Below are 13378 nucleotides of genomic sequence, written 5' to 3'. Positions count from 1 at the left end.
TATCTATCTATCTATCTATCTATCTGTCTATCTGTCTATCTATCTATCTATCTATCTATCTATCTATCTATCTATCTATCTATCTATCTATCTATCTATCTATCTATCTATCTATATATCTATCTAATACATGCAGTCGCCTTCATCCATCACTAGATGGCAGCAGAGAACCTCTGCATTAGTTTGCGAGGAGCATTAGGAAGTAGATTAACTATACTTCCGGGTGGCTCGTGTGGTAGCTTAACTGCGTCTTATTAGCGACCAGGTTTTTTTTGGTTTTCCTTAAAAACGAGACCCAGGACACTGCGACCATTTTGTATTCGGCTTCTCTATATTCTGTTCCAAGGGGATGGTGAGAGACTTTATCATACTTGCAGAATAAACAACGAAGAACGGTTTTATTATGGCGACTGAATCACAAGTCTGTGAGCATCGTTTGACCCTGACACATCCATCCATCCATTTTCTACCGCTTGTCCCTTTCATACATATTAACATATTGTATTGAACATGATATCGAGTAATTCTAATGATAAACATTTTTTTTAAATTTAAAGCTATGTAATTGTATAACTCAATAGCCAAGCGTAGGGTTGTTGTTTAGTTTCTGGTTTGTAGAGTATGGAAACATGCACATTCTAATGTTATCAAAACAAGAACAATGGTTAGGTACCTGTGTATAAATTAAAATAATTAATTGATTTACATGAAGCCAAGTATTATCACACGTGTCTTGTAAAGAGGATTCCAGTGATATAAGTATACTTTTTATGCCAAAAAATATTGAGGAAGTTATGGAGTTTTAAAACAAATTAAGGTCACCTCCAATACAAAGTCAATAGGTATCAATATTTTAGGTGTGACATTTTTTATTAAAAATGTCAACACTTTTTTAACATTGACCCCATTTTTAAACAAGTTGGTGTCATTGGAAAGCTTGCTAAATAAAAAACCCCCAGAAAAATAAGTTTCACAATTATAGTGTGCTTTTGATTGATTAAAGTCATGAAATTAGGGTTAAACGTGATGGAAAATTTGAGCAAACATGGTTGCTCAAACGGACAGGCAATGGGCAAGGTCCCCATTATCCCCAAAAAATCAAAATGTGAATTAATCAATTTGAAATATATATATATAACTTATAAAAAGGGATTTCGAAGAACATTTTACTCTGTGTATTTTTTGCAAGGGAGTTTTGTGGAGTGTAGTGATGGGATCGGCAGTTCTTTTGACTGTACTGAATCACTAGAATGAGTTCCTTAAATTGAGTCGTTCAAAAAATTTGTTCACCGAATTCCCCCCCCCCCCCCCCCCCCCCCAAAAAAAAATAGGAGGGGGGGTGCGTAGTACAGTACAGTGCAGACATTCGCGGGAGAAGCAGCAAATAGGGTGAACGCGAGTCCCTACACAGCTCTTGTGCATGCAGTACACCAGGCAGTGAGTGACACAGTCAGCACAGTTCAGTACGTGAACCTGAATCACTTCTGCAGCAGCAGTTCTGTGTGCAGCTCGGCGAATCATGAGTCAGTCAGTAACAGCTTCCCCAGCGGCAGATCTCGGTGTGTGTCAGTTCGCGAACGACACAAGCCCTCAGCACCCAATGAACGACGCGCACAGTGACTGAACGAGAGCCTCGATGTGACGTCCTCCTCCGCGACACAGTCAGTTCTCTGTGTCAGTAGGTTCGCGAGTCCTGATTCTGTCGTTCACTGAGTGATTCATGTCGTTAATCCACGGTGAACGAATCATTCGCTCAGTCCCTCCCCCGCCCCCATGATGAATAGCTGGCTGTGTCGTTCGCCGACGTCGAGGGTTCAGTAAGTCACAGAATGCGCCAGTTCCACTCATACCGGCATGGTCGCGGCGGAGCTCAACTGAACTGAGAAAGGAACGAATCAGTTCATGAAGTGATTCGGTTCAGTACGTTCACTCAAAAGATTCGTTTGTTCGAATGAATCGTTCGCGAACGACACAACATTAGTGGAGTGTAAACTTGCCAACTTTTGTCCGAGCTTTGTGGAGTGAGTATTTGTTCAATCCAAAAAAATTTATATTTTGGCTATGTGTTGTGCGTCATCAATAGTGTATAGTGGTGATGAAAACAAACGAACGCAGTTGAACTCTGAAAACAGTGGTCCGGTCACTACTCAGATTGCCACTGCAGACATGCAGCCAGCGGCAAATACGCACATACCTACAATTGTTTCGGGGCGGTATAGCTCGGTTGGTAGAGCGGCCGTGCCAGCAACTTGAGGGTTGCAGGTTCGATCCCCGCTTCCGCCTTCCTAGTCACTGCCGTTGTGTCCTTGGGCAAGACACTTTACCCACCTGCTCCCAGTGCCACCCACACTGGTTTAAATGTAACTTAGATATTGGGTTTCACAATGTAAAGCGCTTTGAGTCACTTGAGAAAAAGCGCTATATAAATGTAATTTACTACTACTACTACTACTAATTGTCCATTTTTATTGTCTCACACTCTATCTTCATAATATTATGCCATAGTTTGTGTTGGAGTAGTATTTCCATGGAAATGTGTTTCTAATATATCAGTATCAACTCCTGTTGTTTTCTCCTAGATCTGTTCAGCGCTACCAGGCAGGTTAAGGTCCCACATCCTGTCCTGCATAAGAGGATCATGCAAGCTCACAAATGGACATTTGTCTTGTAATGTGGCGCCTCATTCATCCAGACTCTTACCCCTCCATCATGGATGTCAAGAGTCATTTGATCCCAAAACCACAGCCCACAAGAGGTACCGGTACTCTGACTTTTCCACGCAAAAATTTGACGTGTTTTATAAGTTCCCTCACATGAAGCTCTGTCGAGCCATCTCTAGGATAAAACTACTGCAAACCGGTATCACTGTTGTTAGTCTGCCCCTGGTGTACATCCTGTACTACATGGGAGACGCCTCTCTCTTTCTTGTCTACTACTCGACGGGTGTTGCTGTGTTTGCCGGGGTCATGTTGTACACAGCGAGTCACTTTCTTCGAAGGGTGGTGGGCATGATGTACCTGGATTCTTCAAAGACCACGCTCAAAGTGTCCCATTTGACTTTCTGGGGTAAACGCCATGACAGCTACATACCTGTGTCAGATGTTAAGACTCTTGGGGACACCGGGGACTCTTTGAATGAGTCCATACTGAAACTGAAGCGATACAGCACTTCTCAGACTTTCTACTTTTCCACTCATTTTGGACAGGTGGTGGATAAACTTCAGTTTGAGAAGGTATTTGGAAGAGTCAGGTGACACATTGACATATGTCATGTCACAACGTGTTTGAAGATTTTGTTGTCAAGCTTCATCTAAGCAAGACGCTGCCATATACAGTAGAAATTAATGAGTTGTTTGGTCTCATAAGATAGTGTTTGCTGTATATGATGATATTTGTAAAATGAATGTAAGCAGTAGCTGCAACATTCAGTCTAATAAGATCCAAAACAAATATTTATGCTCAGTTTGGTTCTGTGTATTATTCAATTATTAATAAAGAGCTTTCAATCCTTAGAGCCTAGCAGTTGTGTAGCAGACAAACTTGAAGGGTTGCGTGATATAGACGGTATACTATATAAATTGTATAAAAGCATTTATTACTGCATTTTGATCACACCCACAACACAATGTTGCTAGCTAGCGGCTAACGTCCCTCCACGGTGCGAGTCACCAATCCTCGCCTCTGTACAAGCACCATTATCACTGGAGAACGAGGAATGGCTAAGCATGCGACACTTCACACCGTAGGAGGATACAATAAGCCATGCTAACCACTAAGCTCGAGCTCTTGAATGTAAACATGGGTGGCGGATCGATACAAATATTGCTAAAAAAAAAGTTCTTAGTGTTCGCTCTTACAATAATAATGTCGCTACAGCTTGGTTATTATTTTATGGTTTTTGAATGCATTTTAAAGTGATTTAGAGGTAGAATGGATTGCTCTGATTAGCTGCATTGCTAGCCACCAAGAACGAGCCGATTTTTACATGTTAGAATGCGAGGGATACAATTTTTTTTTGTCTTTTTGTCTCTCATAAGGATTGTGAACGATAGGCACAATTTTTAAAACAGTGCAGTTTCCCTTAAAGGGCACAAAAAAACAAATTATTTTAGTTATTTTGCACTTTTTACTTTTTTTTGCTCAAATTTGTTTTTGTTAAAATGGGGAATAATGGAATAATTAGAATATTGAATTTATTTTTGTTTCGCCACAATCCTGTGTTTTTTCTGATTAAAATTGTGATTATACATTTAGTGATTGAATGATCCTCAAAGTTTTCAGGGTATCCACGGGGTCTTAAAAAGTCTTAAATCCAATCATTTGAATTTAATGCCTTAAAATGTCTAAAATTGTCCTAAAATCTCATAAAAGGTCTTAATTACGATTTTGAAAGGTCTTAAAAATCTATTGACGTTACTTTTATTTAAAAAATGCGTAGAATTCAGTCTCGTTTTGAAAAGTTTCGATTTTTGAGGATGCTATAACGTAACTACACAGCGGAACTAACTGTGCTGTCCGGTCAGAATTTATCAAACACCACCAGCTATTGCAGCTGTGTGTTGACAGGTTAGTTGGCATAGCAGCGGAGAAAACTTTCAACAGAAGCAAATTACAGTACTTGCTTGCATGGGTAAGTTAAGGATTTGTGGCTTCAGGACAAACAGTTCAGTGCATGGTTGAAGCCGGTGGAGGAAAACGCATAAGAAGCACACTGCACTTTATGCAAGAAAACTTTCAAACTTGTAACATTTGGCATCAAGGCATTGGAATCTCATTGCCAATCGTAAATCAGAATCAGAAGAGTTTTAAAAGGTCATAAAATGCCAGCAGAAAACGCCGTCAATCAGCCACTATTGCTCCACATCAGGAACCGGAGCATCTAGGTCCAGCGCGACCCAGTCTGCTGCAACTCCAGTCTGCTACAACTCCAGTCAACCTCCGGACAGCCTTTGGGTCTACGCCGACACTAAAAGCGGAGGTGCTATGGACTTTTCACACGGTAACTAAGCACCAGTCATATACTGGAAATGAGAACATTGATGAGCTGTTCCAGACTATGTTTCAGGATTCAGAGATAGCAAAAACGTTTAAGTGTGGAAAAGACAAGACGGCGTACATCGCACAATTTGGATTAGCCTATTACATAACTTTGGAGATGAGGTATCTCTTTAAGGGCCCGTTCATGCTGATGTTCGACGAAAGCCTGAATCAAACAAACAAGACCAAGCAGTTGGACCGGCATGTGCGTTTTTGGGAAGGTGAGCGGGTCCAGTCATGGTACCTGTGAAATGGGTATTAAATTGTATTCATTATTGGCTTAAAAAAATCTTTAAAAGTCTTGAATTTGGCTTGTTGAAACCTGCAGAGACCCTGGTTTTAAGAATTAACATTGGTATGATCTATACGGCCCCTATAACTACTTGGAATCAAATTGATTCCCAAATTTATAGTATTGCCTTAAACTAATGTAAATATCCAAACAGCAGAAGAATAAGTGCCTATTACGTCTTAACAGATGTCTAGATAGAACCGACAGAAAGTAACCAGCTATGAAAAGTAAAGTAGCAAGTAGATTAATAATAGTTTTGATCAAATACTACACCGGAAATGACGCAATAGTTTACAGCAGATGTCAGCAGCTAAATAGGAGTTTTTCTAACCCATTTTGAAATGGTCCTATCGAGAGATGTCCGATAATATCGGCAGGCCGATATTATCGGACGATAAATGCGTTAAAATGTAATATCGGAAATTATCTGTATGGTTTTTTTTATTATCGGTATGGTTTTTATTTTATTTTATTTTTTTATTAAATCAACATAAAAAACACAAGATACACTTACAATTAGTGCACCAACCCAATAAACCTCCCTCCCCCATTCACACTCATTCACACAAAAGGGTTGTTTCTTTCTGTTATTAATATTCTGGTTCCTACATTATATATCAATATATATCAATACAGTCTGCAAGGGATACAGTCCGTAAGCACACATGATTGTGCGTGCTGCTGGTCCAGTAATAGTACTAACCTTTAACAGTTAATTTGACTACTTTTCATTAATTACTAGTTTCTATGTAACTGTTTTTATATTGTTTTACTTTCTTTTTTATTCAAGAAAATGTTTTTAATTTATTTATCTTATTTTATTTTATGATTTTTTTTTTTAAAAGTACCTTATCTTCACCATACCTGGTTGTCCAAATTAGGCATAATAATGTGTTAATTCCACGACTGTATATATCGGTATCGGTAATTAAAGAGTAGGACAATATCGGATATAGGCAAAAAGCCATTATCGGACATCCCTAGTCCTATCCTATTATCATTTACATAGAAAATAATACATCATGATATATTTTGTTAATGCAGGAGGTTGCAAAATATAATGCAATATAGATTTTAGGCCACATTACCCATCCATATAAACTACAAGACACGCTGCTCCTTCCCTAACCTTGTGGATGCGGTCCTCACAAGACTTGGTGTCTGCTGTGGACAAGGTAAGAAGTGTTGTTACTAATGTTGCCCTGATCTTCCTGAGCATTCTGTTTTGATCACCTCTTTAAATGTAGCCAGCCAGATGATCTTTAAAACATTTTTTTTTAGCTTTTTTTCCCCCATCCTTCACCTTGACTTCAGCTCTCCAACACCAAACTGCAAAAAAGATGTCAGTACCCACAACTGACTGGTAGAAGACTTGAGGTATTTTGTAATGTCTCATGGTTTGTGGACCACATGCTGTCCAAGCTAACATGGACTTCTTACCCTCTCCTCATTTAGCTGATTTAAGAGGGACAAGCAGTAGAAATGGATGGAAGGCCCCCATTTTTGAACTATTTGTAATACCCAAGTCATCCACTAGATGTCACTAGAGTCTGTGATTTATTGTCAACGCTCCGTGCAAGGTTTAAAGTTAAAGTACCACTGATAGTCACACACACACACTAGGTGTGGTGAAAGTACCCTCTGCATTTGACCCATCCCTTTGTTCCACCCCCTGGTAGGTGAGGGGAGCAGTGAGCTGGAGCGGTGGCCGCGCTCGGGAATCATTTTGGTGATTTAACCCTCAATTCCAACCCTTGATGCTGAGTGCCAAGCAAGGAGTTAATTGGTCCCATTTTTATAGTCTTTGGTGTGACACGACCTACTGATCTCAGGGCGAACACTAACTAGTCATTTAACCGAGTTGTCTCCGTAAAGCTGCTGCATGTACAATTTATCAGGGAAGGAAAAGACTTCTAATAGCTTGCTCTTGACAATACTGTTATTTATAAAGCCACTTGAACATCCTGCACAAGGAATAAACACGCAGTTATTGTGTTCTTGCAATCCCACTCAAGACGTTGCACGGCGTCAGGTCACCTATGGGCTGCCAGAACACTTGAAAACAAGAACAAAGAAAGATCCTGGATCCAAATTTGTATCCCCTTGTCAAACCTGTGTGTATTGAAATGGACTAAGGCAGCTCTTATTGTTTTTTTTTCATGTCTCTGAAGGCCCCAAAGAGTAATGTTCTAATGGAGGAAAGTCCCACTGCTCCTTGTTGCTGATGTCTTGCTCCTGAAAGGTCCAACGACAGACCCACCTCTGTTTGTTTTTGTCATTGTTAATACCGAGGCAAACTTCCTCTGATCAACAATATTGTATTGAACTTGACCCCATAGTCTCGCAGGTAGCTTTTATATTCAGTCCCGTTTCCTGTGTTTATGAACAGCAGAGCTGCTTTTCTTTCATTAGTCATCAGCAGTATATAGTGGTGCTGTGTACGCCTGCCTGTTTGTGTTTTCCCAAGCAAGGCAGTGCGAGATGCCATCATGTTTAGATCACTGCTCATAAATGCTTCAGTGCGGCCGTGATGTGGCTATGATGGAGTGTACAGTCATGCCAGATCCTAACAATCGCAAGTCTTATCAGGAGAGTATGTGGTTCCCTTGCTTTGTTAGAACACACATTCCGCTTTGTTTTTGTCTTACCTACTTTTTTTCAATGGTTACCTCACTAAAGGGACACTTTCCTGTCCGCAAAGTCTTTCCTCTTGTTTTCAATAGTACAATGTGTCACCCTGAAATTATTCAATTGCATTGTTTTTGCAATGATATGCAATAGCTGGAGGTTCATGTGGAAGTTCGTCAAACAACAAATTGTTGGATCAAATTGTTCTTTAAATTGAATTTGGGCTGTTAGATAAATTATAAGTCCATTTACACAATGACCTTTAAGGAATACATTTTCAATAAAACGTGAATGGACAATACATAATTGTTGTATACCTTAAAGAGATTTAGAATCAAACACCACAGAAAATAAGTTTTGATCATCAAGTTTTGTCAGCGACTCAAATTTATGAGGCGTGGAAGAGAAATCCCATGCCCAAGTCTCAGGCAGTGCTACATTATAATGGTGCTCACACTCAGGGCCGCCTTAGGCCTCCGATTTAGTTGGCGGAATGCAATGATGTGTGTTCATAACTGTCAATCACAGACAGCTCTGCGATTATGTACACACTCTCTCGGCTGCGTTGTTTTTTTCCTACTGCTCCGAGTGGGGCGTGAACCCAGGTTGCCGGTGTGAGAGGTTAGCGTGCTGACTACTAAACTAAAAGCACACACACAATCTCCCAGATCGGCAGCACTATTTTTGAAGTTGACTGGCCTACGTTATTATACACTCGCACAAACGTGCATGCGCTCGTCGAGAAGGAGATGTATTCATAAACAAAATTATTTTTAAAATGGATAATATTTTGAATTGTGCAGTTGTCTGTGTCAATTTTTGCCTGTACTTATTTGACTGATGCATGTTTTTTTATTTTTAGTTTATTCTTTTTATTTTATTTTACATATAATTTTTGTGGGTTACTTGTTTGGGAGAAAATAATAACATTTGACATGCGTTTAATTGTAATTCTAGACTGTGTATGTAAAAAATCCCCCCAAGCATGTTTAAAAATTTTTATTTTTTTATTTTTGCGTTGTTGCTGCCTGCGATGAGGTGGCGACTTGTCCAGGGTGTACCCCGCCTTCCGCCCGATTGTAGCTGAGATAGGCTCCAGCGCCCCCCGCGACCCCAAAGGGAATAAGCGGTAGAAAATGGATGGATGGAGGGCGTTGTTGCTGCTCTGTTGATTAAAATCACGAGTTTCTTTTTCCAAAGTGTGTTTTTGGGGAGGAGTTAAGGGTTTTAACCTTTTAAAACCTTGACTTTAGATTAATGCAGCCACGCTCACACGAAATATTGATACTTCATTGTTTCCCACAGGACCATAATCTATTTGTAACTGTGGTGGTGGAGAATTTGCACAACTACCTGTGATGCGTTTTCAAAAGGTGAGTAAAAAAAACATGAAAAGCAAAATAAATATGTTTAGAACTACAAACGACATTTCTTCAGCAGTAACTGGTGCTCGTTTAGAAGAGCGCTACACTACATGTTCTGATTTCAGTCTTCAAAAGTCTCGACTTAATTTGTCGGTAGTCACTTTTTTAATCAAATGTGCTTGCTAAATGTAGCTATAGTTGCTAAGTTGGCAACACTAACGATCCCTCGTGCGTCATCGTCCTATTTTCTGTCAGGTGTGTGACATTGTGTTTATGAGCGAGGGCGAACACAGCAGAAAATCTATCTGTATTTGTGGCGGGCCGCCACACAACACTGCACTGTGTACACAATTTGGTCACGATCAATGTCAGGTGTACTCACTTGTGTTAGACATTAATCCCCGGGGGGTATCTTACTTTATATATAAGTTAAATTTGTATAGTTTTGTTGTCATGTCTTGTACGGATGTACTTTGTGGACGCCATCTCTGCTCCACACGCTGTAAGTCTTTGCTGTCGTCCAGCATTCTGTTTTTGTTTAGTTCAGTTTTACTTTCGTTTTGCATAGCCATCCCTATGCTTCATTGCCTTTTCCTTTCCGTTTTGTTCATTTTTGGTTTAAGCGTTACATACCTTTTTACGTCTTTCGCTGTGCTCTGCATATTGGGATCACGACAAACCATCCTCGACGCGTTCCGACTTCTACAAAGCAATGAAATACCTGCTACCACCTACTGATATGGAGTATTACATGGTTACCCTGCCGAGCTCTATACAGCACAGGCACTAGACAACGGCACATGATTTGCATATTATAATTATTGATTTGCAAAAAATATTTTTTGGACCAATTAGGTGAAGTTGCATCATTTCCCACGGCACACCAGACAATATCGCACGGCATACTAGTGTTGAAAAACACTTTTATAGATTGTAATGCCAGGGGCATGGACGTGACAAGAAAACAAATATTTTCTTGCTTTGATGAATGTCTTTTTTACCTAGGTTACTTTGTATATGGCGAGAGAGCAACTAAATTAATTTTCTCCAATGTCATAAATCGAGTTCATATGCAGCACATGTTACTTTGCATTTCATGGATACATGTGTTGCCTGCTAGTAGGACTAATAGCATAATAAAATATTCCATTTGTTAGACATCAGGAGCCTTTCTAAACTCTGCACTTTTGCTCAAGGGAATATTTTTCAACTCTGTTTAATGTTATTTAGACTTTCTCTGTGGACAACAGGCTTAACTTTTGAATTACCGGGATGAATAACTATTTTAGACTTAAAGAAGGTAGATTTGTTCTCTCAGGCAGGATACAACTCAGTTTGCAGCAGACCTGCAGCTCCGAGTCATACTGTCTGATTTACGACCAATGGAAAGTGAGCAGCTTTGCGTCTCTGGTGGGAGTTTGGAACTCTGTGCCATAAATCCCGGTGGCTATGGTGGCCTGCAGAGAGTGTGCTTAACCTCGGGACGGGTTTATAATTAGAAACACACTTAGGATTCCTGGCAGGAAACGGCCCGGAGCTCCATGTGTGCGAGGCTGCGGGCTAACAAAGAGAGGAAAGTGGACACATGAGGCAGGCATGCGATCTGATCACAGTTTGCTTCTGACTGTGTTGCAACAGCCTCATTATGAAGTGCAGGTGGATGGCAGGCTGGGATGGAGGCAGACTAATGACAGCATACAGTAACTAGGCTCTGTTTGCCTGATATTTACAGTACCGGCATTCTCTGGGGGCGGCGCGAGAATGTCGGGCAAAACAAGATTCATACATCAATAGCTCAATTGGTTCTGTGACAAAGCTCTTAACACAAAACACTTGTATCTCAAATCCATCCATCCATCCATTTTCTACCGCTTATTCCCTTCGGGGTCGCGGGGGGCGCTGGAGCCTATCTCAGCTACAATCGGGCGGAAGGCGAGGCACATTCTGGACAAGTCGCCACCTCATCACAGGGCCAACACAGATAGACAGACAACATTCACACTCACATTCACACACTAGGGCCAATTTAGTGTTGCCAATCAACCTATCCCCATCAACGTCTCCCATTGAAATCAATTGGAGCTTGACCCCCCAAAATCGCACAATTTTAACAGGTAACATGCTTATCAAAAAAGTTTGTTGAAAAAAACAAAACAAATATTGTATCTAAACAGTATAATGCAATTACCTACAAACAACTACATTAGTTTTATGAAGTAATGTAATAACAATGTACAGCATTTATTTTGGAGAGTGGACTTCTACGGTAACTCCTTCCAGCTTGTTCTCTGTCAAAAACACCACCAGCAGCATTGCCATATTTTTGTGGATAAATGTCTGTTGTTTAGTTATTATTTTAACATTCTTGACTGGCATTATAGACTCACTCTGCTTCAGTATGGTGCAGACGAGCAGTGATGCGCTCAAATTGCTTTGCCACTTTGGCGACACGCTCTTCCTGTTTTTGATTATTTCACTGTGACATTCGCTAAACCAACTGCTGTAAATTCTCGACTACTTTTTTCTTACACTTTAAACCCTGCAGCTTATAAGACAGAGTGTCTAATTTATAGATTTTTCTTCGTTGACTGCCATATTACAAAAAAACAAGCAAAAACACTGAAACAGTGTTTTATTGTTTGTGCTATGGTGCCATCTTTTGGACGAATTCCCTCACTGCAGCTCCTGCAGTGTCCTTTCATTTAGTGCTTTCAACAAACGGAAGAAGAGTGTCGTTTCGTCTTCTAATAGTCCATAGTCCATGTTTCTACTCTTATGGATTCTTGATCACTCCAAGCAATGTTTGTAAGTTTTACAATATATTACTAAACCGTTCCATGTGTGATGTCTGTAGGAGTGTTTTCATACATATTTGTATGTGCTATAGTAATGTAATGACGCTAGAGTCGTTAGCATTAATATGCTAACACGTTTATGAGTGTCTGTGTTAGTATTATTAACTTACAATGGCATTCTTTTTGTATTTTTTCAGTTTTGTAAATCCACCAAAACGTTACCGTAGAGTTATTGAGTCTGTTAAGCTGATTAGAGAGCTATCTTCTGTAGCTCGTGGGTCCCCCTCAGGCCCAGGGCCCCCCCTTAGGTTAAGTCGGACTTGGGTATAGTAAAGTGGAACCTGGATTTACGCAGCTCTCGTATTAACTTTTCGATTAACGAACTGCGGACAGAATACAAATTTGCTTTGGTGTACGAACCCTATCTCAGTGCACGGACATTTTGGCCACCCATTGTGTGCCTGCAAGGCCGCCATTTTGTGCCTGGAAGCACATCCATCGGGGTGGTAATGCTTATTAATTTGCTGCTGTTCGCTACTGGGCTACTTTGTGTGCTTTTGAAGTGTTTCAACCTTTTCACAGCATTTTTCTAGTATTGCTAGTTCAATATGAGTCAAATGAACGCAATGTGTGGTTTGTGTGGTCAGCAAGTATCATCAGCGTTGTTGACACAGCCTCCCTCCTCTTTGTGTTGACGCCAAGATAATTCACTGACAAAATAAAGTGGATTTTTTGTAAAAATTCCTAATCATTCAAGTGATCCAGCTGCTAATGTTAAGGAGTTTTGTCATTGCAAACTGCGAGTTCACCACAGGGCAAGTTAGTTACAGTGTGTTTGTGTGTGCGTGTGTTTGCACTTGTGTGTGTTTCGGCAGGGCAGCTGCAAATGAGGACAGTTTAGATAGTTGTTGTGGTTTTGACTTTATTATTAAACAGAACGTTGATCCATCACCCCCTTGTTATGTTTGTTTGATATTCAGTGATATATACAACTTTAAATTGTGTTCAAAGTGCACAAACTTTTACTAAAATATAAACGGGAACCCGTTATTCATATTTACATTGTTTCTTATGGATAAATATGCTTTAAGATGCAAACTTTTCCATTTAAAAACCCAGTTCAAGAACCAATTAGTAAATTAGTTCCACTGTGTAAGGAAGAAGCTCATAAGTGGAAGTATTTTCTGTTTCAGATATTGAAGGACAAACATTTTCCTTCGTTGGTGTATATTAAATGGTTGGTTTTATTTAATTAATTTCAT

At 40.0% G+C, this 13378-nt stretch overlaps 1 protein-coding gene across 1 annotated transcript; it reads left to right on the top strand.

Moving 5' to 3' along the window:
* Window positions 1-182: 182 nt before the first annotated feature.
* Window positions 183-3512, top strand: tmem186 (transmembrane protein 186). The gene is made up of 2 exons (XM_061987847.2): window positions 183-352; window positions 2580-3512. Exons 1-2 carry the CDS (start codon window positions 350-352, stop codon window positions 3252-3254), a joined length of 678 nt encoding a protein of 225 aa, XP_061843831.2. The 5' UTR covers window positions 183-349; the 3' UTR covers window positions 3255-3512.
* The last annotated feature ends 9866 nt before the right edge of the window (window positions 3513-13378 follow it).

Source organism: Nerophis lumbriciformis, linkage group LG27, assembly GCF_033978685.3.
Source record: "Nerophis lumbriciformis linkage group LG27, RoL_Nlum_v2.1, whole genome shotgun sequence".
Taxonomy (NCBI): domain Eukaryota; kingdom Metazoa; phylum Chordata; class Actinopteri; order Syngnathiformes; family Syngnathidae; genus Nerophis; species Nerophis lumbriciformis.
Note: the sequence above shows the minus strand (reverse complement) of the source record. Positions and strands in the feature narration are given on the sequence as shown.